Source organism: Protopterus annectens, chromosome 3.part1, assembly GCF_019279795.1.
Source record: "Protopterus annectens isolate FY-2018-M chromosome 3.part1, PAN1.0, whole genome shotgun sequence".
NCBI lineage: Eukaryota > Metazoa > Chordata > Ceratodontiformes > Protopteridae > Protopterus > Protopterus annectens.
Window position 1 is genome coordinate 717,569,842 of NC_056732.1, and position 25,246 is coordinate 717,595,087.

At 40.0% G+C, this 25,246-nt stretch overlaps 1 protein-coding gene across 1 annotated transcript in view; it reads right to left on the bottom strand.

The window, feature by feature from the left end:
- The window catches only part of LOC122798268 (zinc finger protein 260-like), a 321,422-nt gene extending 297,624 nt beyond the window's left edge, over positions 1–23,798 (bottom strand). Inside the window, exon 1 of the mRNA XM_044067072.1 lies at positions 23,642–23,798. Within this exon, the coding sequence (XP_043923007.1) occupies positions 23,642–23,653 (12 nt within the window). The 5' untranslated portion in view covers positions 23,654–23,798. The remainder of the gene's footprint in view (positions 1–23,641) is intronic.
- Between the last annotated feature and the right edge of the window lie 1,448 nt (positions 23,799–25,246).

Here is a 25,246-nt window from a genome sequence, read left to right on the forward strand (position 1 = left end):
CAATAAAATTGCCAAGTTCGCTACCAGCCATAAATCATCCACTCACCACTGTGTACCCCTCCACAAACTAAATTGGTTAGAACTATCCAATCATCTCCCCTACACTTAACTCACTCTCGCTCACAAGCTCATCTTTAACCCCTCCCTCTGTCCCTCTCTCTCCTCTACCTTCAAAATGCACCTCCCAGATAGACTACTAAAATCTAACAATCAAAACGTAATAGAACTGTACAAACCAACTCATCCCCCAGGTAAAAATTTCCTATCCTTTACCCTTGCACGCCTCTGGAACTCCCTACCACCTTCCATACGCACCACCACAAATCACTCTTTATTCAAAAAAATCACTTCACTCACATCTAATATCCCTGCTCCCATCCCACATAATCTCTTCTCCTCTTTACACTTGCAACATGTGCTTCGCTTCATTCTCTAATTCGTACTCTCTGCTCTAGCTTATACTAACCCACGAGCAACAAAACTATAAAGTGTATTTCTCTTCAGAAAAAATTAGGGAGATGCCTTAATATTGTAAGTGGAAAGGTGCCCCCTTTTGGAAATCATGCCAAAATTCAAGAGCATGTCTATAATTAATAACATAAATCTACCAGCTGAGTGGATATTGCTGTTTTGTTTTATGAAGAGAAGGAAGTAGGGAAGTGGCCTGAAGCTGGACAGACAGAAGCAAGAGGAGATACAGGCATAGAAAAATATACAGCAGCTTCCATGGAAAAGAGAGACCTCAGAAGTGAATACACTGGCATTGGGAGAAAGACACCACAGGTCTTTAGGAACCTAGACGAAGGCCACCTTCACCACATGACCATATGGGAGGATTAAGCAGAAAATGTAGTCAGTAGCCTTTACACTGACTTAACAGAGAAGAATGGTGTGACATGACTGGATACAGACAAGGAGCTGGATAGTAAGTTAGCAGGGAGTGAGAGACTGACACAAGTAAACAAGTTAGGATGCATAAGCTGTGGCCATGAATGGAGGGTGCTGGAATTTGCTCCATCAGTCTGCAGGGATACAGTTTCAAACAAGTTTTTCCTTTCTATTAGATGATTCATTTCTCAGCAGAATGTTCTAAGTTACTACAGACATTAACTTGCCTTTGTTTCATAAATGTTGATTTTACCTTAGAGAAGCAACTTTTACATTTACTCTGGAGTTTGATACAGATGTCCCAGTTGATGCTTGCTTCTTTTGAAAAAAGGCCATGCACTACTTACAGGTATAAACACTGCATGAATCTGGGATTAGATCAAAAAGACACCGATAGTGAATTCTCAGCTACATGAGGTGAAAGGATGATCTTAAGGAAGTCCTCTAGGGCATTATCACTACTACTTTGGGTAGAGATGGATGCCTCCCTGATCTAAATATACCAGGGTAGTCAATACACAGATGTCATAGCTGTTGTGGAATTAGCAGAAAGAGTGTAATACGCTAGGAAGCCTGGGTTGTTTTGTATATTGTGTTAACAGTCCAGGATCTCTTATTGCAGTTGCTTGAAAATTTAGACAGGAGAGGCAGGAAAGTTCACAAGACTCCATCTAGGGTACTATATTTACTGGATAAAGGATCTGTCAGAGTAAAGGCAACAACTAGATAGTATACTCCATGTCTAAGTAAAGCAGTTAACTATCTGTCTGTTCTGTACTGCAGCACCAATCTGTACAAAAGTCCACTAGTAATATGTCATTATGAGTTTTAAGCGATGAAGTGACCACATCAATTACCTGCTCTTTGACTTAGCAGGAGGAGGGGAGGAACAAATGGCACTTATGATTACATGTACACATGCAGATTTTATATAAACACACAAACCTACACACATATGTATGTGTGCAAACATTATGCATACACATCATACATATATATATATATATATATATATATATATATATATACACACACACACACACATACATGAATATATATGCACAGATATTTTATATACGCATGCGCGCACACACACACACACACACACACACACACACACACACACACACACACACACACACACACACACACACAAGTTTATTTAAACTTAATGAACAATCTTGCCATTGCGCAGCATTTTATGTAAAAATCACCACCAATAACATTAATGATCAGCTCCTTACTGAGAAAAGCACATGTATTTACGCAAAGCATCAAACTACACCACTTACACTTACTATTATTTAAATAACTAACAGAAGGCTTTACATGTGTTTGTGTGTCTGTGTTGGGGGGAAATATATGGCCATAACCCTCCCCCAACATGGGAAGCTTTGCCTCAACCTCCCATACTCCTTGTTCATACATACTAATACTATCACTGCACAACTGCACACACAGGCAAAAAACCCACACACGGTGAATCACTTCTGGCATGCTACTGGAAACACAGCCCTCTTTTAGTGGCCACAGCCTCGTGTGTTACTGTGGTGCCACTATTCCAATACAGTAGCACCAGTAGTCGTGTCAGCCATTTAGCCAAGCTTGGTGATCATCAAGCCTGTGCTAACAGCACAGTCTGTGTCTGACTTACTGCAGGCCTCACGTCACCTGTAGCATGTCATGCTGTCCAAATCCACACAGTATGTTGTAGCAAACCCTACAAGGCATGACAGTGAACAAGCCAGATCATATTCCTTGTGCCATGTCAAGGTGAGCCTTTATCCCTAACCAGCAGAACTACAACCTGGACTTAATATTTTCTATGCCTATCAACATAACGCTGAACTGTCCAGATTTTTAACGAATGTCCAGATTTTTGCCTCACATTTTTGTCTTTTTCCTCATAAAATTAGTGGTTTTTTGGTGAATCACTGGGATGATGTGCAGACTGAAGTCACTAAATAATTTTATATCCTTCAGAAGAGGCAAGCTAACACAAACCTTTTTATTCTAGCAGATTTCTAAGTTTATAAGAGCAATATTTAAAATCTGTCCATATTTTTGGGCATATGCCCCCCCCCCCATTACATCAGGCTTTATCTAGATTTCTTATGCTAAGAGGTTTAGAGGTATGCCTGTCACGTTTGCCTCCTCCAGTAGAACTGCACTTGTCCTCCCCTATCCCCTGTGTCTTATTAGGCTGAACCTCCACATGCAAGAATACAGCTTGTCTTGTTCTTTGTGCTCTGTGAAGCTGAGCCTCCCATCACCATGTCCTATGTTGTGTTACTCACACACTCCTCTACGCAGTTACTTTTTCTGTTGCTTTTTCTGTTGCATCCATGCACTCTTTGAGGTCACAGCAGTTCTGAGGTCTATTGCTAGCAGTCTTGTATGCTTTCAATTTAATTATATGCAAGTACACTGTTATCCACTATATTGTGATTCTCTAATTTGCTCTCCACAGTGTGGTCTCCTAAAACTTGGGGCCAAGTTGTTCATTGCTCTAAAGCAGAAACTTTACCCCAGTTATTATACTAATTAAGTGATTAGTCTCAGAATCGCACTTCTTACATGTGACACCAACCACAGTCAGTACTATTATGCTTCTATCTGCCCATTCCAGGCACAGAGTGTCGAGTGTCTGCATGTATGACCAGCCACTTTGAAAAATTACTGCCAACACCCACACTAGCCTCTGCATCACACTACCATAATGCCCGGTGATGCACATAATGTGCAATCCAGTTCACATCTCCATACATAATGGGTTATCATTTTTCACCTAGGTCATAGGTGTGTACTAGGCTAATGACCCTGGAGCCTTTACAAGCCTAGTCCATAGAAGTGCCCTGGCTTTGTGCTGCCCGACATTAGTTCCTAGTGCCTCCACCAAACAGAGCCACTGGAGTGATCCCTGGGGTGAACCTTCTATTACCCATCCACTCATCAAGATTTCTCTTGAACAGGAATAGCGGGGTCCTCTGCTTGACATGTATGGGAAGTCTATTCCAGAGCATGGGCAGTCTCTGGGTGAGGAATCTGTCCCTCCAGCATGTTCTGTTGATTGTGGTAAAGAGGTTGAGGTCTCAGGAGCGTGTGGTGTGGAGGGATTGCGATTTATTTAGATGTAGCATTTCTAACAGAGCTGGGTCAGACATGACTTTGCAAGTCAAGCAGAGATTGCCTCCAAGTAGGAGATATGAGAAAGAGAATAGCTGGAGTCTTTTTGAGGCTGTCCTAGGACATGTGTTTAATGCCTAGGATCCTTTTCTTGAGGTACTTCTGTGGCCTCTCCAGCTGCTGCAGTTGTCTAGTGAAGTACATGCCAAGTGGGGCATTATACTTAATGATTGGTCTAACAAGGGAAGAGGAGAGAGAGAGAGAGATGATGACCTATTTCTTCCTGGATGCAAAACCCTTGGTAATGAAATGTGGCACATAGAAGGACTTTCTAACCACAGTGGCAATGTGGTGGTCGAAGGAGAGGCTGCTGTCAACCTGCGTCCCCAAATCTCTTATAATGCCTTCAGTGTTCAGTGGGCTCTCATCGATGTGGTAATGAGTGTTTTTACCAAAGTTGATGACGACGCATTTTTTGGCGTTAAGATTAAGGCCATGGTTTCGACACCACTCATTGGTCTCAGTGAGGCCTTTCTGTTGGATGTCTGCATCACTTGGGGAGTTAATAATGGCTCCCAGCTTGCAGTCATCTGTGAACTTTAGCTCTAAAGAGTGGAAAAGGCATTTTCAGGTGTATAGTTCAACAAAACTCCCTCATGTTGAAGCAAGGAGTGCAAAATCTTACTAAACCTGCAGCATAGGGACCAATAGGAAGCACCTCCTGGGAGCATATGAGGGTCCCATCTATAAAACTGAGGCCTGGCACCAGCTTGCCAGGGCTATCAATGATGATTCTGGCTTCACCCACTCTAGTGTGCAGTACAGGCACAAACAACCTGTACAGGAGTCATCAAGACCTTCATTGCCATTGCGGCAAGGACATTAGGAAAAGAGGGACACCTTAATATTGTAAGCATTCTGTACTTGGTTTGGCACTATACATTGTCACCTGTAACTGTGATTGCTTTTGTTGTACAAGATATATTATGCCCATTACTGTCCGTTTTATGTTTTCCAGAGGCTGACGATAAATATGCCAAAAAGAATGACTTGTCATTGGTGGAGCGACAGCCTCTGCAAGCAGCAGTTAAGTGTAGTGTAGTGTTGCCTGGTCTACACTATTTTAATGAGGTGTAATACACATGTAGTAACGTTATATTTGCTTCTCTCTTTTTTTTTTTCTTTCACTTTTTTTTTTCTAATCATTCTACAGGATCAGCAGAGATATGTGATGAAGAGCAAGCCACTAATGTTTACACCAGTCACTATGCTTACCACTGGGTCCCCAAAAGTCTCCAGGTCTACATATCTGCATGCTAATGGACTCCCTGTGAAAGGTGATCTGGAGAGCTCACTGGCAGCCTTGGTGGCTCCCCTCTGGGGGAAGTGAAGGCTCCTCATCCAAAGGTGATACTGAGGGGTCCTCCTGGGTCACCAGACAGGTAGTGCTTTCACTGAGGAGGACAACAGTGGAACAGCAGCTGGAGGCAAGCAATCGCTCCCTGAAACATCCCTTTGTGTCGCTGACTGAATCACATTGACTGCCTTTCCATTGGTCACCACAGGCAAAAACAGCTCAGGATGACAGCCACGGAAGTGACTGACATCTGGGCAAATTCCTCTATGGACTGGCCAGGAAGGCCATCCATATCCCTCCCAATTCTCCTATCATTGTGTTCTCCATTCCTGTGTCACTTGCCATCCTCTCTTTGTAGTCTAATCCTCCCCATCATCCACTGTCCTCCTTCTGACAAACCACAGCTCTCCAGTGTTGTGCACCCATGTGTCACACCTCCCCTATCAGTCTTTGTGTTGTACTGTTTGTCTGCCCTTGCTTCTTTTATCTATAACCTCCTTCCTACCCACACCTTCCTCTTGCTACCTCCCCCTCTAATCTTCTTCATAAAATGGAAAAGAAACACGTGTACCATCAAAAAGTATATCCCTATCCCAACCCAACCTATACTCCCTTCTTGTTGTCCTTCTGCTTGCTAGTTCCATTTTCTGACTGTACTATCACCTCATTTTTCCTATTTATATGATGAAACGATTCAGTTCTTTGCTATGTTGCCTATGTCACATCTATGGAATGCTTTTAGCATGTATGTATGAATATGCATAGTATCAGGAATTCCACCTGCCCGATGCTTTCCCTTGTCTCATAACCTCACATTGCATGGTCATTCCAGCAGCACAGTTACTGCTGTTACCACAGATGTGACATTTCATTACATAGCCCTATCCCCGGCATAATGTTGTTATACTGGCACTCATGCATGCCTAATCAGTGTTGAGCTGTAATGCCCAAAATTCACAACACTGTTTACACTGCACTGTGGCATTAAGATTTTTTCTGAATAACCCCACTGTTACTGTCTATTTGGCTCAGGTCGGGGCTGAAAATGGTCCTTGGACCAACACATTTAACAAAATGAAATAAATGCAGAATATAAACAGCACCAATTCTACATTTAAGATGATTTCCTACAAGACGTTCATACATAACGCAGTTTGAATCATTGGGCAAACTAATGGGGGATAACGTAGACAGAAGAAATTCATAACTTTGGGGAAAAAAGTAAAATTACATTAACACCAATATGGTTTCCATGTCTACAGTTATGGTAGGAATGGTATTTCTGGTCTAGTGCATTAGGAAACAAGTTTGAAAGATCGAGTCTGAATTCAGTGAATGCTACTTTGTTAATGCTCCTTGAAGCCTGGATGACATCAATCAATGAGGGTTTGTTTAGAGGTTTCCATGTACAAGTAATTACCAATGAAATATGCTTTTCTATATGGGGGAATGTCTGCTAGCTCTGGTGCTCTAGAGTTTAAATCTGCTAGTGAAACTGGAACCGATGTTGTGCTGAGAAGTGATTAACTAATTTAACTGTTCGGACTTGTGGCTGGATTATGTAGATTATTTGTTGAGTACTGTTGTAAACTAGGTGGAAAGAAACATGGATATTAGTTTTTAAAAAGTCTGTAGTCTCTGAAAAGAGATTAGATGGTGCCAGTTTATAAGAACTAATAATAAAAGGAAAAGAAAAAGACAGTAAGTTAGTGATGGAGGGTGTTTTTTAAATGTAGGGAGACAGGCAAAAGACTGAGGACATAAACGTGCAATGTGAACATACTAAGAAAGATAATGGTAAGGTAAGTGGGAGAAGCAACCAGTATAGAAAAAATTTATATACTAGCAAGTAAGTACAGATACAATGGGATGTGGAAGGTGTGTTATACCAGACTCACAACCTTGTAGTAATCAACTGTCTAGCAGCAGGAGGAATTTCTCTTCCCGGTATAGTCACACGCTAAGAAAGGACTCCTTGTGTAGCAGAAGAAGCAAGCAAAGATAGACAATCAAAAGATTAAGCTCAGTAATTAGCCTCACCAAGTATAAACAACTGCAGGGATCCATCAAGGCTTCCCCAATGTGCTCCTTTCTTTACATGTGCCTAGCATGTACCACCAGATTGTACGTCAGACTTGACTGTAGATTGACCCAGGTCTGGCATCATGAATCATGAGTGGTCAAAAGCAACCTTTACTGCATGCTGTATTTGGCTCAAGATATTTTTGTGTTATTTAATTAGTTGTTTGCTATCTAGGTAGAGTGGAGTGGTTCTTGGACCCCTTTTGACCAAAACCTTAGTTACCGGCACATAGGTTCATAGGTTTATACTAGGCTATCTGCCCTAGGGCATTTATAAGCCTAGCCAAAAATATGTTTGGCTCTCTCCACCCTTATAATTTAACTTCTAGAGCCTCTGTCCAGTAGTGCCACTGGAGTGATCCCAGGCGCAAACTTACGGTTTCCCATCCACTCATCAAGATTTCTCTTGAAGAGGGAAAGCGAGGGTCTTTGTCTTACGTGAATTGGGATTTTATTCCAGAGCGCGGGAAGCCTTTGGGTTATGAATCTATCCCTCCAGCATGTCCTATTTATTGCTGTGCTGAGGTTCAAGTCCGAGGAGCGTGTGGTTCTAATGGATTTGTTTTTTTCAAGGTGGAGCATATTCATTCATTCTAGGTTGGACATGGCCTTGTAAGTCAGGCAGAGGTCGTCTCTGAGCAGGCGGTAAGCAACTGAGTAGAGCTGTAGTTTCTTTAGCCTAGTTGCATAGGGCAACTGTTTGAGGCCCATGAACCTTTTGGTAAGGAACTTTAGGGGTCTCTCCAGCCGCTGCAGGTGCCGGGCAAGGTACATCCCAAATGGGGCATTGTACTCAATTATGGGTCTGATGAGTGAGGAGTATAGGGGCACAATGACCTCTCTAGATCTAGACAAGAACCCTTTAGTTATAAGATGGGCAATATAGAAGGATTTTCTGACTATTTTGGCAATGTGATTGTCAAAGGAGAGGTTACTATCAACCTGGGTCCCCAAATCCCTAATTACTTCTTCTCTACTTAGTGGGTTACCTCCTATGTGGTAATTAGTGGGCACCTTGTTTTTCCCAAAAGGGATGACTATGCATTTTTTGGCGTTAAGCTTGAGGCCATGGCTCTGACACCAGGCATCTGTCTCCGTAAGACCCTTTTGGAGAATGCTTGTGTCGGCTGGGGAGTCTATTATGGCTCCTAGTTTGCAACCATCAGTGAATGTGGTAAGCCACAGTCTTTTTGTGCTCACCTGTACTTCAGAGACGTATATACCGAACAAGAGGGCCCCCAGGACTGAGCCCTGTGGGACTCCACTTTTAACAGGTTTAGAGTCGGACATGGCACTTCCAACCCTGACCACATGTGTTCTATCTGTAAGTCAGTTTGCAACCCATCTTGTGACATATGGGTTGATGTTTAAGCTGGTTAGTTTGTTTATGATTCCAGAGTGAGGTATTGTGTCGAAAGCCTTAGCAAGGTCCAGATAGGCAGTGTGGACTGCCTTACCCTCATCTATGCCTTTGGTGACTGTTTCAAAAAAGACAACCAGGTTTAGGAGGCAGAATCGGCCTTTAACAAAAGCTAACTGGGTAGGGTCCAGTGTCTGGAGGTTCCCGATGTCTTTGTTTATGAAATCCATAATGATACGCTCCACAGCTTTGCAAATTAGGCTGGTCAGATTTATGGGGCGATAGTTCCCAGGATCTGTTGTGAGGCCATCCTTGTGGACAGGGATTACTGTTGCTGTACGCCATTCCTTGGGTACATAACCTGTTTTAAGGCTGAGTTGGAATAGTGAATTTAAGTGGGGGTTTAGTTCTTCCTGGAGCTCGTGCAGGACACAAACCGGTATTCCATCCGGTCCCATAGACGCTGTGTTTTTAGCTTTGGAGAGGGCTGCTTTGACCTGTGTGACTGAGATATCTGTGAGACTACATTCATCTGGGATAGATGCAGGCCGTTTTAGGGGGAGGGGGGGGGGGATTTGCACTGAACCTGTCAGTCAGAATGTTGGCAATGTCAGTCGGTTCTGTGTATTTTGTTCTGTTTTGTACTAGCTCTGAGCAGATCTGGGTGTTTCCACCCAGGTTCCTGATGTAACTGAAGAATGTCTTGTGATTACCTTTGGAGTCTTTGGCAATTTTTCTTTCAAAGTTTGCCTTTGAGGCTTTTATGGTGGAGTGAAGTTTCTTGCTAATAATGATCAGGGATGCCTTCCCTTTTAGGGTTTTGGCCCTGTCATGTAGTAGTCTCCTCCTTTTGTTGTATAGCTTGTTTATGGCTGGGGTCCACCAGACTGATCTCCTATTTTTGGAGGAGTGAGCCTTGGTTTTACTTGGGATGGCACGATCTATGCATTCCTGTAGGTGCATATAGAGTGCATTTGTATAGGATTCTGTGGTTTGGATAACATTTTCCAATTTCTCAGGGGCTTTGAAGCTTCCTACTTCTGTCTTGAGGAGAGTGAATTTGTTTACGAGAGGTTTTTCACTGTGGTTTCCTTGGCAGGGAGTGGGGTTGGGATGTGGATGTCCATTGTGATCAGTTTCTGGTCCGATCTCACCACGAGGGATTTATCTCCAGTGTGGAACATTGATCCCCTATGTTTGTAATGACTAGGTCTAATGTATTTTCCCCTCTTGTAGGAACAGTGACTAGTTGTCCAATAGCATTTGAGTTGATGAATTCTAGAAACCATTGGGCAAATGAGTTTGGACTCGAGTAGTTTACCCAGTCGATGTTTGGGTAGTTGAAGTCCCCCAATATTATGGTGTTTGGTAGGATCTTCATATTCTCTAGTGTTCTCAGGAAGGCTGAGTGTGGGTCTTGAGACAGAGAGGGTGATCTATAGCAGGATATGACTTGGAAGACAGTTTTGCCCACTGTTAGTTGCACATGAATTGCTTCCGATGATTCATGCAATGCCACTAATCTGGAGATGTGGGTGTCTTGATGAAGATGGATACACCCCCCTCCCTTGGTGCTATTGTCCAAGTTTTGTGGCCGAAAAGTATGATCTGAGTTGAATCCTGGTAATGCTGGGGTGCTCTCTGGAGCCTTGAACCAGGTTTCTGTCTCTGCATAGATATCAATTTGCTCCATACTGAGGAGTGCCTCGAGAGCGTGCATCTTTAAGTTTAGACTTCTGGCGTTGAGTAGCATTACCCTTAGTTTTTTTATTCTTTGTATTGTCTAAGGAGGTGGGTTTGTCTTTTGAGCCTTGCCTAAAAAAGGCACTATGGGGGTGGCAAGAGCCTTGGCCAGTATTCGAAAGCCAAGGGGGTGACAAGTGCAAGCCATCTCTGGCGAAGCAATGTGGCTTGTCTAGCATGTCGTCCCAGGCTGACAGACACTGGATCCCCTATGAATGACACCAGTAGCTTAGCCAATTGTTGAAGTCAATTATGTTGTCTCTATACTGTTGCATCATTCTAGGTGAGGGCAGGATGCTACTCAGGGTCAGGGTCATACCGGCCTGGGCTACATGAATAGAGAGCTCCTCTATGTCTCTTTTCATGTAGTCCAGGGAGGTACATCTCAAGTTGTTTACACCAGCATGGACAATGACAAAGAGTCGTATTTGTACTTGCTGTGTAGTGACCTGAGTGCTTGAGTTATGTGGCTGATCCTGGCACCTGACAGGCAATTTACAGTGACCTTCTCCTTGTTCAGTCTGGTGAGTGGGACGTCAGTGTGCCTGACGATAGAGTCACGTATTACTAGTGTATTAGGGGTGTCATTTGGCCTTAAGGGTTGGGACTGTGTGGCACACTGTCTATGTGGGGTATGTGTATGGTTAATGTTGGGTAGTGAGTGCTTGTGTGCCTGCTTTGGAGGTCTCTGCTGTTTTGGCAAGTTTTTATTTAGAGCCTCCGAGTATGTCTTTGTGGGTTTGTGTGTCATGTTTTCAGGTGTGATTAGTCTATGTGTGATTGGTTTTGGGGTGCTTGTGTTTACCTTCTCCTCATGACTGGCAGTACCAGTCTTGGTTTGAGAGAGGTTAGCCTCCAGTTTGGCTGTATAGTTGCATCTCTCGCATACATTAGAGGCTGATGGTAGGAGGAGGGAGTTGCCTGTGTACATGAGGCAATTGTAACATTGCCTCAGGATTCCCAGGTTCACCAGCTGGACTGGAGAGTATGACTGAAACTGCACTTTGGACATGCCTGGAGAGTTCTAAATATTGGTTAATGGGAGAATCCGGAGTTTATTACTACTGTTTTGTATGAGGGGGTAAGTGCTAGTAGTTTATTTGCATTTACTATGAAGCTAGGGCAAGTGCTGGACTGTAAGAGAAAAGTAGAGAGCTTTCCTGGAGAGTATGAGTAGTTCCAAAGATTTACTGAGAAGTTAGAGTAAGTGTTGGACTGTAAGAAGAAAGTAGAGTGCTTTCCTTGAGAGTTTAAGTAGTTCTATGGGAAAATTTGAAGAGCACACTTTGTGGAGCCGGGTAAAGTTTAAAAATGTTAAAACGACGCTGCGCTATGTTGCACGATGTTGCACTATGCGCAAAATCGTGCAAAAGCGGGTTTTGAAAGAGCTAGGAATTAGCCCAAAACGACCAATAATCTACTAGTTTCTGGGCTGAGACCACTCCTCCGGGGACAGATAGGCTGCTCAAAGCCACTCTCACAGGTGAACAGAGAAGCTTCCTCCTAACCAAGTAAGGATATGGGCAACACAGGAACTTATACCAAAGCCCAGAATTCAGCAAAACTTGAAATCTGGACTATTCTAGCTCAGAAAAGGTGGAAAACAAGGATTTTTTTTTTCTGTTTTTGCAGAAACAGTAGCAGAAATTAACATGAAAACACTGTAAATGCTTTACACAGGCTAGCACACTTGAGTGGGCAGCCTACACAGTTAAAGTAACACAAAAACAACTTTTAAAGTGCAGGTACAGTAAAACATGCAATAACAAGTTTTTAAAAGGTAGTAGAGCAGTTAGAAACTCGCTTTTTGGCGAGAAGCAGTCGCTAATGAAAAGGCTAAGAAAAAATACTTTATCTGGTAAAAGTCACTCTTTTTCATCTCTCTGCTGCTTGTATCACTCCGCAGGACCAGGAGGAGCTGTGCTGAGTCGGAAACAAGCGCAAAACCATGTAAAAGCGGGTTTTAAGGCAGGGAACTTGAAAGAGCTAGGAATTAGCCCAAAACGGCCAATAATATACTAGTTTCTGGGCTAAGACCACTCCTCCAGAGACAGATAGACTGCTCAAAGCTCCCCACTCTCACTGGTGAACAGAGAAGCTTCCTCCTATCCACGTAAGGATATGGGCAACACAGGAACTTATACCAAAGCCCAGAATTCAGTAAAACCTGAAATCTGGACTATTCTAGCTCAGAAAAGGCGGGAAACAAGGATATTTTTTTTGTTTGTTTTTTTCCTTTTTTTACAGAAACAGTAGCAGAAATTAACAGGAAAACACTGTAAATGCTTTACACAGGCTAGCGCACTTGAGTGGGCAACCTAAACAGTTAAATTAACACAAAAACAACTTTTAAAGTGCAGGTACAGTAAAAATGCAATAACAAGCTTGTAAATGTAGTAGAGCAGTTAGAAACTCGCATTTTGGTGAGAATAAGCAGTCGCTAATGAAAAGGCAGAGAAAAAATACTTTATCTGGTATCTTGCACCACTCTGCAGGACCACGAAGAGCTGTGCTGAGTCATAATAAAACTCAGCAATCAAGTACTATCATGCATCATCTATGCAGCTGATAAACAATATAAGAAAATATGACAAGCAAAGGTAATTTCACATAGATAAGAACTAGTAAAATGGGTGTGAATATATTCTGTATTAATATTCAGTCAGTAGAAGACAGTATATAAAGAATGAAAAACGGTTCTGAACAGTAACAGCAACTGTCATTTGCTACTTGAAATCTAAGTGTTAGCAGCTAAAACAAACTGCAACAACTAAAGAAAGCAGCAAAGTTTTATCATATCAACAGTGCTATTTAAATGACAAAACAGACATGCTGTAGTTCCAGTTGTACTGCTCTCTGATGAAGTCGCACAGAATGTCACAATGGACTCACGGTTCTGTGCAGCATTTTACTCACCCCTCCTAAAGTCTACATGCATCACAGTATACCAGCCTACCCTTCAGGAACACTGCCAAAGCTTCCTCAGAGTACATATAAACCTCTGAGGCTCTTACATGTACAGCTCATCCCAGGAGTCATTCCCCATGTAGCAATGTAGCAGCCCCATTTGGGGCAAGTAAATGCATGGGTCAACCCTGCTGCCTTCTCTTATTAAGCAGTACAATGGGGGAGATGTAAATGTATGATGCATCCCTGTAGCCTTCCCTTAAAGAACTACATCAAGTGGAACAGACAGTTGTGCGGTCCATCCGTAAAACTAAAACCATCCATTACATATAAGCGTAGGAGATTAAATGGCAAAGTTCACCCTACAGCCCTGTCTTACGTAACATAATAAAGTGGGACAGATACCTACATGGATCACCTCCCGGGCCCTCCCTTAAGCTGTAATAGTAAAATTCGAAATAGGTTACTGGATGATTCAACTCTGAGACCCTTCCCAATTTTGCTGTAGAAGTGGGGCAGGCAACTGTCCAGATCACTACTGGGGCTCTTCTGTTTATGGAGCAACACTACAAACTACAGACAAGCCTATGGTTCATCCCAAGAGTATCAGACCAATATGGGATGGGTAATTGCATGGTGCACTGCTAGGGCCCTTGCTTCTTCAGGAGCACGAGACAATAAAATTCATGTTCTACCATCATGCCTTTTCCTCATAAAATATCACATGGGACAGACAACTTCAAGATCAACCCTCAACAGTCCATCTGTGTAACACCACAGTACACAGCAGGTAGCTTCACGGTTCACCTTCATGGCACTCTATGATGTAGCAGTGTTGTCAGATAACTGCATGGCTTATCCCAGGGTCATCTTTTACATAACACCATGTGACACAGGTAACTGCATAGGTCACCCTGGTGACCCTCCTTTATGCAGCAGCACCACTGGACCAGTATTTGTCCTTCCCCTATGCAGCAGCACCATGGGGACCAATATCTGCATGGTTCATTCTACAACCCTCCTTTATAAAGCAGTATAATCTGGAATGGGTAACTTCATGACTACACTCTTAGACGCTCTTTTATGTAGAAGCATCATATGGGTTACACAGCTTCAGGGTTTATCCTGTAGTCTGTTCTTGTAGAACAGCAATCTGTCTAATAGTTACATGATGGGTCACATGCCCATGTAAAAAGACGTGGACTGATGGATTTTACTTATTTATTTTACATTTGTTGACCAGGCTTGTCTAACTGGATATATGTCCATTTTCAGTAGAGGCCCGGGGAGATAAGCTCCAAGGAAACAAACAAAATCACATATACAAAAATTAATATATACAATGAACATTGCAGGTGCAGTACAGAGAATAATCAAAGAGGTCATTCGCTCATAACATAGTGCAAAATATACAGATACAATTAGTACAATACAAAATGTAGTTGCAATACATCATAAAGAAAAAGATGGCAGCTGAATTATACAATATATTAGTATACAAGTAGTCATAAAGAAAAAGTAGGAGCTGAAATTATACAATATATTAGTAAAAGTAGTCTCCTTAATGAGATTCTGAAGATGTAAGTAATAGTATAGAAGGACAAGGTAAGTTGTTATTAAGAAAAGGAACTTGATTACTGAGAAGATGAGGGTAGGTTGAACCAAGTAAGAAGAGCTAGTTGATCAGTCAGGTTTAGTACAGGGGCACAACCAGTGTGTTCTGAGGAAAAGTTTCAATTTGGTTTTAAAGAGTGATATAGAGGAAGAGAGGAAAGTTCATTAGGAAGAAGGTTCCAGGATTTTCCAACAGTATTAGAGAAAAGACAGTCCCCAGCCTTGTTGTTTGATTTACAAATATTTACAAGACGTTTATGTGATGATCGTAAGGTCTTTAAATTGTTGTAGGGGGTAATGAGTGTAGATAGTATAGGGGTATTGGTAGGTTGGTAAAGGGTTTTATGGGCAATGGTCAGTTGGTGGAATTTAAGCTGATTTTGTAATTCAAGCCATCCAAGCTGCTTTAGACTGAAACAGTGGTGGGGTCTGAAAGGGTTACCTGTAGCAAATCTGGCTATGCTATTGTAGGAGTTTTCCATTTTATTAAGGTTGTTTTTAAGAGAGATTAGTATATATGACTGAGGCATAGAGGAGAGTAGAAATTAGATGGGTGTGAGCAATAGTTATTCTAGCTGCAGGAGAGAGGAAGGGTTTGATCCTGTAGAGAGAGCCTAGTTTTCTATTAACAGATTTTAGAGTATTGTTAATATGGGTGTCGAAGTTACGATTGTTATCTATGGTGATACCTAGTAGTTTGGTAGTTGGAGCTGGGGATATGAGTGTGCCACTTCTGGATGTCACTGTGAAGTCTATTGAGGGGACTTACAAGTAGGAGTAAAAAGGAGGAGTTTAGTTTTTTGGGGGTTCAGAAGGAGACAGCGCTATGTAAACCATTGTTCAACTGTGTTAAACACATTTTGGGTAAGGGAGTGAAGTACAGATATAGATGTGACTGAGCATATAAGTGTGGAATCATCTGCATATTGTATGCATGTAGCTTGGGGGATTGCTAGGTGAAGGTTGTTGATAGATATAGAAAACAGGAGAGGTCCTAATATGGACCCTTGAGGAACACCAATGTTAACAGGCAGATGGGTAGATAGAATGTTATGCCAAAGTACAGCCTGTTGTCGGTTATCTAAGTAGGACTGGAACCATTTTATAGCTAGTGCATCTAGTGACAGGGATTTGAGGATATTTATAAGTATCTGGTGATTTACCATATCGAATGCCTTAGACAGATCTATAAACAGTGCAGAGGAAAGCATATTGAGGTTACGGTTTTTGTTAATACAATCAGTAAAGGAAAGGAGGGCAGTAGTAGTGCTGTGCGAAGGTCTGAAACTATGTTGAGAGTTTAAAAGCAAATTATTTTGGATTAGGTGGTCTAGCAATTGTCTGTGGATGCATTTTTCCATGACCTTTGCTAAGGGAGAAAGTAGGGCTATGGGACGGTAATTGGAGAGTTCAGTAGAGTTCCCACCCTTGTGAAGAGGGATAATATGGGATACTTTCCAGATTTTAGGGGATGTGCCCTTCACTGATGGTTCTTTTGATGAGAATGAAAATGGAGTAGAACCAGCAGAGTCCATGCCAACCAAAGTAATATCCAACCATTTATTGAGCGCCTTCATCAGCTCCGTCACCTGACTTCTTCAGAATAAAGTACATCACCTATTGTCCACAGTTGTTTCTAAGTGCCGTTCGCGGTACTTTTGATTCAGTTTGCACAACACACCGCTGCTTTTAAAACACAACTTCTACTTCCATTTCGGCTCATGCAACACAGCAATAGTCGCGTCTTCCAGTTTGTCACAAGTTCGACATTGTCAAGAGCGTCTTTAGTTACTAAGCAACCAAGAACCTTACCGGCATTCCAGAGACTTTTCAAAAACGTAACTACTGATGGCGTGAGATTTTAGAGAAACTGTAATTGCTGTCTTTTATGCGTCATAAAATATCATAAAGAAACAGTGTTATTTGATTTATTTATTTTGACATAGCTCTCAACTGTCTCTGATTTGCCCTGTTCTACGTAAAAGTTTTAGTTTTGTGTTAACCAATGAGAAATCATGTATCTTGTATTTATGCACGCTCAAAGCAGTAAACGTCAAATTCTAACTACCTCAATTCCCGGTGGGTTTGGGCGTTCCTAGTGTAATTGACATGTATCCAGCCCTTACCCCATGGATAAATTAACCTCTGCTGGTTCTACTGCATTTATCTGGTTTGTTTTTTTTGTGGTTCAGAGATTGGAAAATGGAAATGGGATAGACGATGGATTTGGCTGCCTTTTGTAGATATTCAGTGGGTAGTTGGTCTGCTGAAGGAGTGCATGGTTTCAGTTTTTGGATAAGGGTAAGAATAGATGTTGTTGGGACTGGTTGGAAGAGAAATGAGGGGATGAGTTAGAGGTAGAGTTGGATATAGTTAAGTTCTGAGTAGATAACTGACTGGTAAGAGTTTGAATGGCCTCAGTAAAAAAGGTATTAAAGGCATTAGCAGTCTGCTTGGGATTCTCCTGGTCTGTGCCTTGTGGGTTTGGTGCGATGGATTGACCTGGGTGTAATAATTGACTAATACTCGCCCATAACTTTTGTGGTTTATTATGGTGAGTCTGCTGGAATTGTAGGTAGTAGTTTCTTTTGTCAGACAGTATAGCTTTTTTAGTTTCATTTCTCAGCTGTCTGAAGTTTTGTTGGTCTACTGGGATTTTAGTTAAACGAGATTTATTCCAGTATTTATTTCCGAGATGGATTTTTTGCCTGGTTTCTTTTGAAAGCCATGGGGCAGATTTAGTTCTCATTCTAATAGATTGGGTTGGTGCATGGTGGTCTAGTATGGCTAGGAAGTTAGAATTAAAGTAATTAACAGCTTCCCCCAGCATGAGGTATTTTAAGGGAGACCAGTTACATGCTCTTAGTTCTCTCTGGAATAGATCAGGGTTGAAGTTTTTCTTGGTTCTAATTGTCCTAGATATGGTTGAATTAGGTAGACTGGATTTAAGCCTGATGACGTAGGTTAGTGAGTGGTCACTTACATCATCAGGGAGGGCTCCAACTTCATATGTCTGGGGATGATTATTTATGAGAATCCAATCTAATGTACTTTCTTATTAGGCTTGTTTATCCCGGAAGGGGAGGTAATGGTTTGAGAAAAACCAAAAAGGTTAATATGGCTGGTAGGGTGGCTACTGCTACAACACTTCCAATCAATGTTAAAATCACCTAGGATTATGGTTTCTTGGGGTAAATTTTGGGATAACCAACAAAGGATATTTTGTATGGTGGCAATGTTAATGCCAGGAGGAAGATAGATACAGATAACATAGATGGATTTGAATGTGTTAAGTTGAAGCTTGGTAATAAGAATTTCAGCATTGGAGTCTTGAGGTGATTTATAGTCGTAGGTAGTAATCTGTAACCCACATTTAAATAGAATAGCTACACCACCACCCTTTTTGGTTGCACGTTCAAGTCGAAAATATTATAACCGGGTGGGATGACTTCACTGTCTTTAGTTACAGGTTTTAACCAAGTTTATGTTAAACAAAGAATGTCAAAGGAGTAGTCTTCTAAGAGAGCATGGAGTTGTGCAACTTTGTTATTAATGCTACGTATGTTGAGGTGAGCTAATAAGAGTGAGTTAGGTGGTTTGATAAGGGAATGGATAGTAGAGGGGTTGGGGTTGAGGAGTTGATTGGTAGTAGCAGTTGCTGGGCCTGGATTTGGGTGAATGTCTCCATCTTTTAAAGAGAAGAGTAGTGTTTGAAGTCTAGGATTTGGGAATTTACTATATAGAGTTAGAGATTTTCTGGGATTGGGAGAGTCATATCTAATGTGGGCTATCCTATGGTATTTTGCTAGTAGACAGCTGGGTGTAAATGTTATGTTAACATGGTTAGTGAAAATAGGTAGAGAAGGAGAGGTAGATAGCTTATTGAGGTAGAGAAGGTGAGGATATAATGGGTGTTCATAGGAGGTTAGCAGGTAAGCTAAAGTTAGAGGTGGTAGAAGTGTATTTATGAGTAAACTCTGTAAGAGGACTGGGGTGAGTAGCTCATTTTGGGGTACTCCCTTCAAGTGGCAGATTGGGCATTGGAGAAGACTGGAGAGAGGAGAGACAGAATGGTCAATGATGACTTGTCCATCTTTGGTGGACAGGGGTAGTTCTAGCCTGCCATTCTGCCACCAGTAAGTGATGGCTTACAGGCAACAAAATGTAGAAGACCAGTGGACATGGGCTTGGTATTACCAAACCACTGATGGTAGCCTTCATAGAAATTTGGGTGGAAATATACACATGCACAGGAAGGGAGTAATAATCCCTTGCTGTTAATTGAGGACCCATGTTGGCATTCCAGATGATACTAGATACCATACCTCTCAACTGTACAGATTTCTGCAGAATCTCCAGATTTTTGCCTTATATATTTGGTCCATTTTTCATAAAATTGTGGCTTTCTGGCAAATTAGTGGCAAATCATTAAAGACCGAAATAAGAAAATAATGACAGATATTTGAGTTTCATACCCTTCAGAAAATTATCCCATAAAACTAATTTAGCTATGGAAAAACTAAAATGAAATTCTTATGCTACCTCTCCTAAGCATCTTCATAACCTATCTATGAAAGTTAATATACAATCAAAAATTAGTAACATTGATAGCATCTTTTGTGAAGAGAAAATGAAAAAAGTCTTGAACATAGGGGACATTCTGGAGGCTTTTAATTATCATTATGCAGAGCATCATAAAAATAAAATAAGTACAAATGAATGTGAGAAGTTAGAGAATATAGTCCCCAACATAACAAGAATTCCTGAGGAAATTAAACCTGTTTCTCAAAAGGAAATTATAGATGGGATTAAAGGAAGTAAGTCTAATAAAGCACCTGGAATAGATGGCTTAATTATCGAAATTTATAGAATGTTCCCTTCTTCTATAATCTCTCTCCTACATAAAAACTTTCTTGAAGTTCAAACATTACCAAATACTCCTCCTTCTTGGAGAGCTTCTCTAATTTCCTCTATATTAAAAGAGAATAAAGACCCTAATCATTGCCAACTCATATAGACCAATTTCTTTGTTGAATAAATGATTATAAACTATTTATGTCAATTATGGTCAATAGATTGAAAATACCCATATCTAAAATAATTAATGAAGACCAAACTAGTTTCATACATAACAGGCATACACAGGATAATATTAAAAGAGTATTAACTCTGATAGATTACCTCAATAGAGGAAACCATGAAGCATTGATAATATTGATAATAGGTCTAGATATTCAAACGGCCTTTGACTACTTAAATTGGGGTTATTTATTTAAAGTCTTACACTTATTTGATTTTCCCTTTTTTTATAACAATGATAAAGAAAATCTATGAAAATAATCTAGCATATGTCAAATTAGGTCACACTTCCAAAGCAATCCAAATCACTAGAGGTACTAGACAAGGATGTCCCATGTCCCCTATCCTATTTGTTCTGGCCATAAAAATACTTGCCATTTGAATATGTAATAACCCAAAGATAAGAGGTATAAATATATATGACCAATATATTTCTAAAATAATGATGTTTGCTGATGATGTCTTACTTATCTTATCCAACTCTTAACGAAGTGTTAGGTGAGGTGGATATATTAACAACAATTTTCCAAAAAATCTCAGGCCTCTCCTTCAACAAATCTAAATCAAAATATTTTCTATTAAATAAAAAAATAATATACAGGTTCCAGTTAATCATATTATTGGAGACCAAGTTTCAACTCTATACTATTTAGGAATAGTCCTAGGCAAGAATATAGAGGAAACCTTAAAACTTAACTATGCTAAAGCCATAGACTTAAACAAGACATTAATAAGCAAATGGAATAATTTGTTTATAACATTTGATGATAGGTTACAACTGATTAAATGGTTTTGTTACCTAAAATATTTTATATATATATATATATATATATATACACACACACACACACACACACACACACACACACACACACACACACACACACACACACACACACACACACACACATTCACAAGCCCTTATACTTCCACCAGGAAAGAAAATCCTTAAAGAAATCACTTCAGCTCTGATTATATTCTTATGGAACCCCAAAAGAAATAGAGTGGCATATTCTCATCATATCAGAAATTGGGAAAAGGGAGGATTAAAATTCCCAGAGATTGAAACTTATATAAAGGCATGTATAATTAAAATAGTGATGAATTGGATAAATCCTAGATACTCTTCCAATTGGAAACAGTTACACTCCATTATACTAATGAATGAAAATTATTTATCAAAAAATGCTTTGGTAACTGACAAAAATAACAAGATATGGCACTATTTAAGTTTAAATTTACAGTATAGTATAACAAAATTAACTAAACGAACACTAATAAACAATATTTTTGATGTGTTTAGAAAATTCATTAACACAAATTTAGATATAAAACTGTGGCATAGATTAACACCATTTACTACTACAAGGGATTTTCCTGATAAAACACATAGAGAGATTTTTGGTTTATGGGAAAATAATAACCCATTTTGTTGGTTGCAGTGTATTGAAAGCCAACAAGCTTTGAACACACAAAGTATATTGTCAACCTATGGCCTATCCCCTAATGATTAGTTGGTTCTTCAGAGTATCACAGCATACACTAAGGATCTGTGTAGAATAATACACAACTCATCCTTCAAAACTGTACCAAAAATTATAAACTGGATTTTTGGAATTCTATATAATAATAGCAATGTTAAGAATGAATTATCATATGTACACAACACTTTGTCTACAAGACAGCTCCTAAAGATTCTTACTGGCAATACCCAACTAAAGGTTTTCAAGTATCATTATCCATGGAAGATAAAACATTCTAGTAAGGTAGGTAAGACATCATCAGCAAACATCATTATTTTATCATAGGTTGACAATCCTTCATATGAACATTTTATTTTCAGTTAAACTAACTTCTTACTCACAATTTTAGAGGATTTTTCATTGGAAATTTTTACATAGATCCTTTTTGACACCTGAGAAACGCTCAAAAATGAACCCTTCAAACAGCATGTTATGTTGGAGATGTCATTTGTCCACTAATGCTGACTGGTCTCATATTTTTTATGACTGTACTAATATTAAACCATATCAGAATGAGATTAACAAATTTATTCAAGCTATCTATACTGATATATTTGTTTTGACAAAGTCTTTAATTTTGGTTGAAGGTTGTTAATAGTAATAATATGAAGAAAGATGACCTGTATTTGTTGTGGACAATGTTAGCAATAGCCAGAAAATGTAGAACTAGACGATGGAAATCTAATGTAGCACCCACAATGGAGGAATTCCTATCATCACTGAAGAAATGCATACTAATGGAGAAAAGAACTAAAGAGTTAAGAACTTTTCCTAAGCCATTTGTTAATTGTCCATGGAAGAAAGTTTTGAATTTGATTAATACCCTACAGATGGAACCAAACTCTTCCCAACTATCATAGTTTATATATTAACTTATTATTTAACGACAAATGCTTTTTATCTGAATCCTTTTTGTCAGGTTGAATGTAAATACTGTAAATAGTTATTGAATGTTATGAATGTATTAAATTATTGCGTTATTTTCTACATAGATCCTTTTTGACACCTGAGAAACTCTCAAAAACACATGAGAAGCTGAGGACACAACCACCTTTATAGCTGTCTGGATGATGGTCCTGGTCAACTCTCACTTTTGTATTGGGAACAGCCACCATGGGGAATGAATGGGTTCAAGACCGACAGCAGGGGGCTTGCTGGCCAGCAGAGAGGCATTAAGGATTTACCTAAAAAACAAAGGAATCAAATGCAGTAATGTTTATATTTTTTAGAAACTATATAGCACAACCCAATGGTATGAATATATGCTTCAAAATTTTATTCAGACAGTGTTGTTTTCCATCCTTCGTGGGAACTGTGGATTTTTTGAGTGCAAAATGAGTGATGTACACAGCATTTTAGAGGTATGACATATGGAAGCAAGACATAATCACAATACCGCTTCCCTGTGATGTGAAGTGCAGAAAACAATGCAAAAGAGAGAAACTTTTACCGTGTTTTTACCCTGCTTTTATTTGTGAATCCTTCTTCACCAAAACATTTGGTTCACACTATGTAGGTGATTTTAAAATCCTCAAACCCCAATTAAAACGTAACCCTTCAGATAAACACCATCTCCCAATCGCTCCCTAAACCAGTCGTGGGCAGAGTTTGGATGGGGTTTGCCTCTTTGCATCTGGAAGCTGGGGTACAAGGGTACAGCAGCATCTATCCTGAAGCCATGTGAAATATTTTCCACTACACGTATGAACAGTCTACGTTGCTTAAAACTCAACAGCACAAAAGTGCAGAAATCAGAAACAAAAGGTGCCACTGCCTTTTACTGCTCTGGTCTAGAAGTACAAACGATATTAATTTCACATAAACTAGTTCCCACCGTCGCCCAGAATTCGTACATTGCAGCTCTGTGAAGTGCATTTTTTGCCATCCTCTAACCATGCAAAAAAGTGCTCATAAATAGTCTGAAGGAAGGGCAAAACTGCTCATCAGCTCAAAACTTCTTACCTCTAACTTCATGACCACGATTCAGTCCTACAAACCACAAGAGGGAGAAACTCGAAACATCTTTACATATACGCGATAATCGAATAAATAACAAACAGTACCGGAAAATAAGTAGGTGAATCACATCCTACACCGATGTCAACCTTCTGCTATAACGGTGTCAGTAATTGTTATTATAAAATAAACAAGCACTTCCTGTCCACCTTTGAAATAAGTCCCTCTACCACCCTGATAACGTTATTAATATTCAAAACAGAAAGTTGTAAATCGTATATAGGAGGAAGGTTTTCTAAATCTTTAATGAGGAAGGCGTGCACATCCACCCAGCTTTCTCCTTTTCCTTTATGGAGAGATTAGATATTTGTATAAATATGGGTCGTACGTTAAATCCGATCAAATTAGGTTTTATTTACGCAACATTACATTTTTTATCCGGTCTTTCTTCAGTGTGTGCAAACATACTTCTCAATATATTAGTATTAAAATTATAACAGACGGCCACAAATAGTACCACTTTCTTTCTTTTTTTTAAAGACCAGAAGGTATTACGATACTGGATCCCATAGAGTTATTGTATTTCCTTGTAATTGTATCAATGTTGTATACGCCTATAAACAGTTCTTGCCTTTATGGAAAAAAATCAGTATGTCTAAGATTTACAAGGATACATTTCTCAAATCTCCAAATTTTTGCTTCATATTTTTGATCTTTCCCTCATAACGTGTGTTTTTTTGGGGGAAATCATCAATGATCGATGTCCCTAAATAATGGCATACATTTGAGTTTCAAACTTCATAGCCTTCAGAAAAAATGCTTCCTAACACAAATCTTGTTATTCTAGCAACGTTCTATGTATATAAAAGCACTATTTAAAATCTGTCACTATTTTGGGGCCTTTGTCCCCAATTATTTTATGATTTGTCCAGATATCTTGCACTAAGAGGTTGAAAAGTATGCCTGGGGTGGGGACAAAAAAAAATTCAAACCACTAGAAAGTCTTGTCCCTTTTGTTGCAGAACAGTCCTGATAACAGATAAGGCACTTGCTTCCTGCAAGTATGTGTATGGGGAGCGGGAAGTTGCAAAAAATTGCAAATGTCCTGATATTTTAGGAAACAAAAAATATATATTTTTCAACTTTCCTTTAAATAGTGCAGAAAACTATTATACTACAGCTGAAATATAAAGCAATACAAAAAAAAAACACAATAATACAAATGTTAAGTAATTAATTTGGTAATAAGGTGATTATAAGACTTTCAGACTGATTGAGGGTATGCTTTGTTTTACAAAATGATTCACAGGTTCATAGGTGTGTACTAGGCTAATGACCCCGGGGACATTATAAGCCTAGCCATAGGATTTCCCTGGCATAGTGCCACACGATCTTAGTTCCCAGTCAAGTAGAGCCACTGGAGTTATCCCCGGGGTGAATTTTCTGTTTCCCATCCACTCATCAAGATTTCTCTTGAAGAGGATCAGCAAGGTGCTCTGCTTGACATGTATGGGAAGTCTATTCCATAGCATGGGCAGTCTCTGGGTTATGAACCACCTGTCCCTCCAGCTTGTTCTGTTAATTGTGGTAATGAGGTTAAGGTCTCTGGAG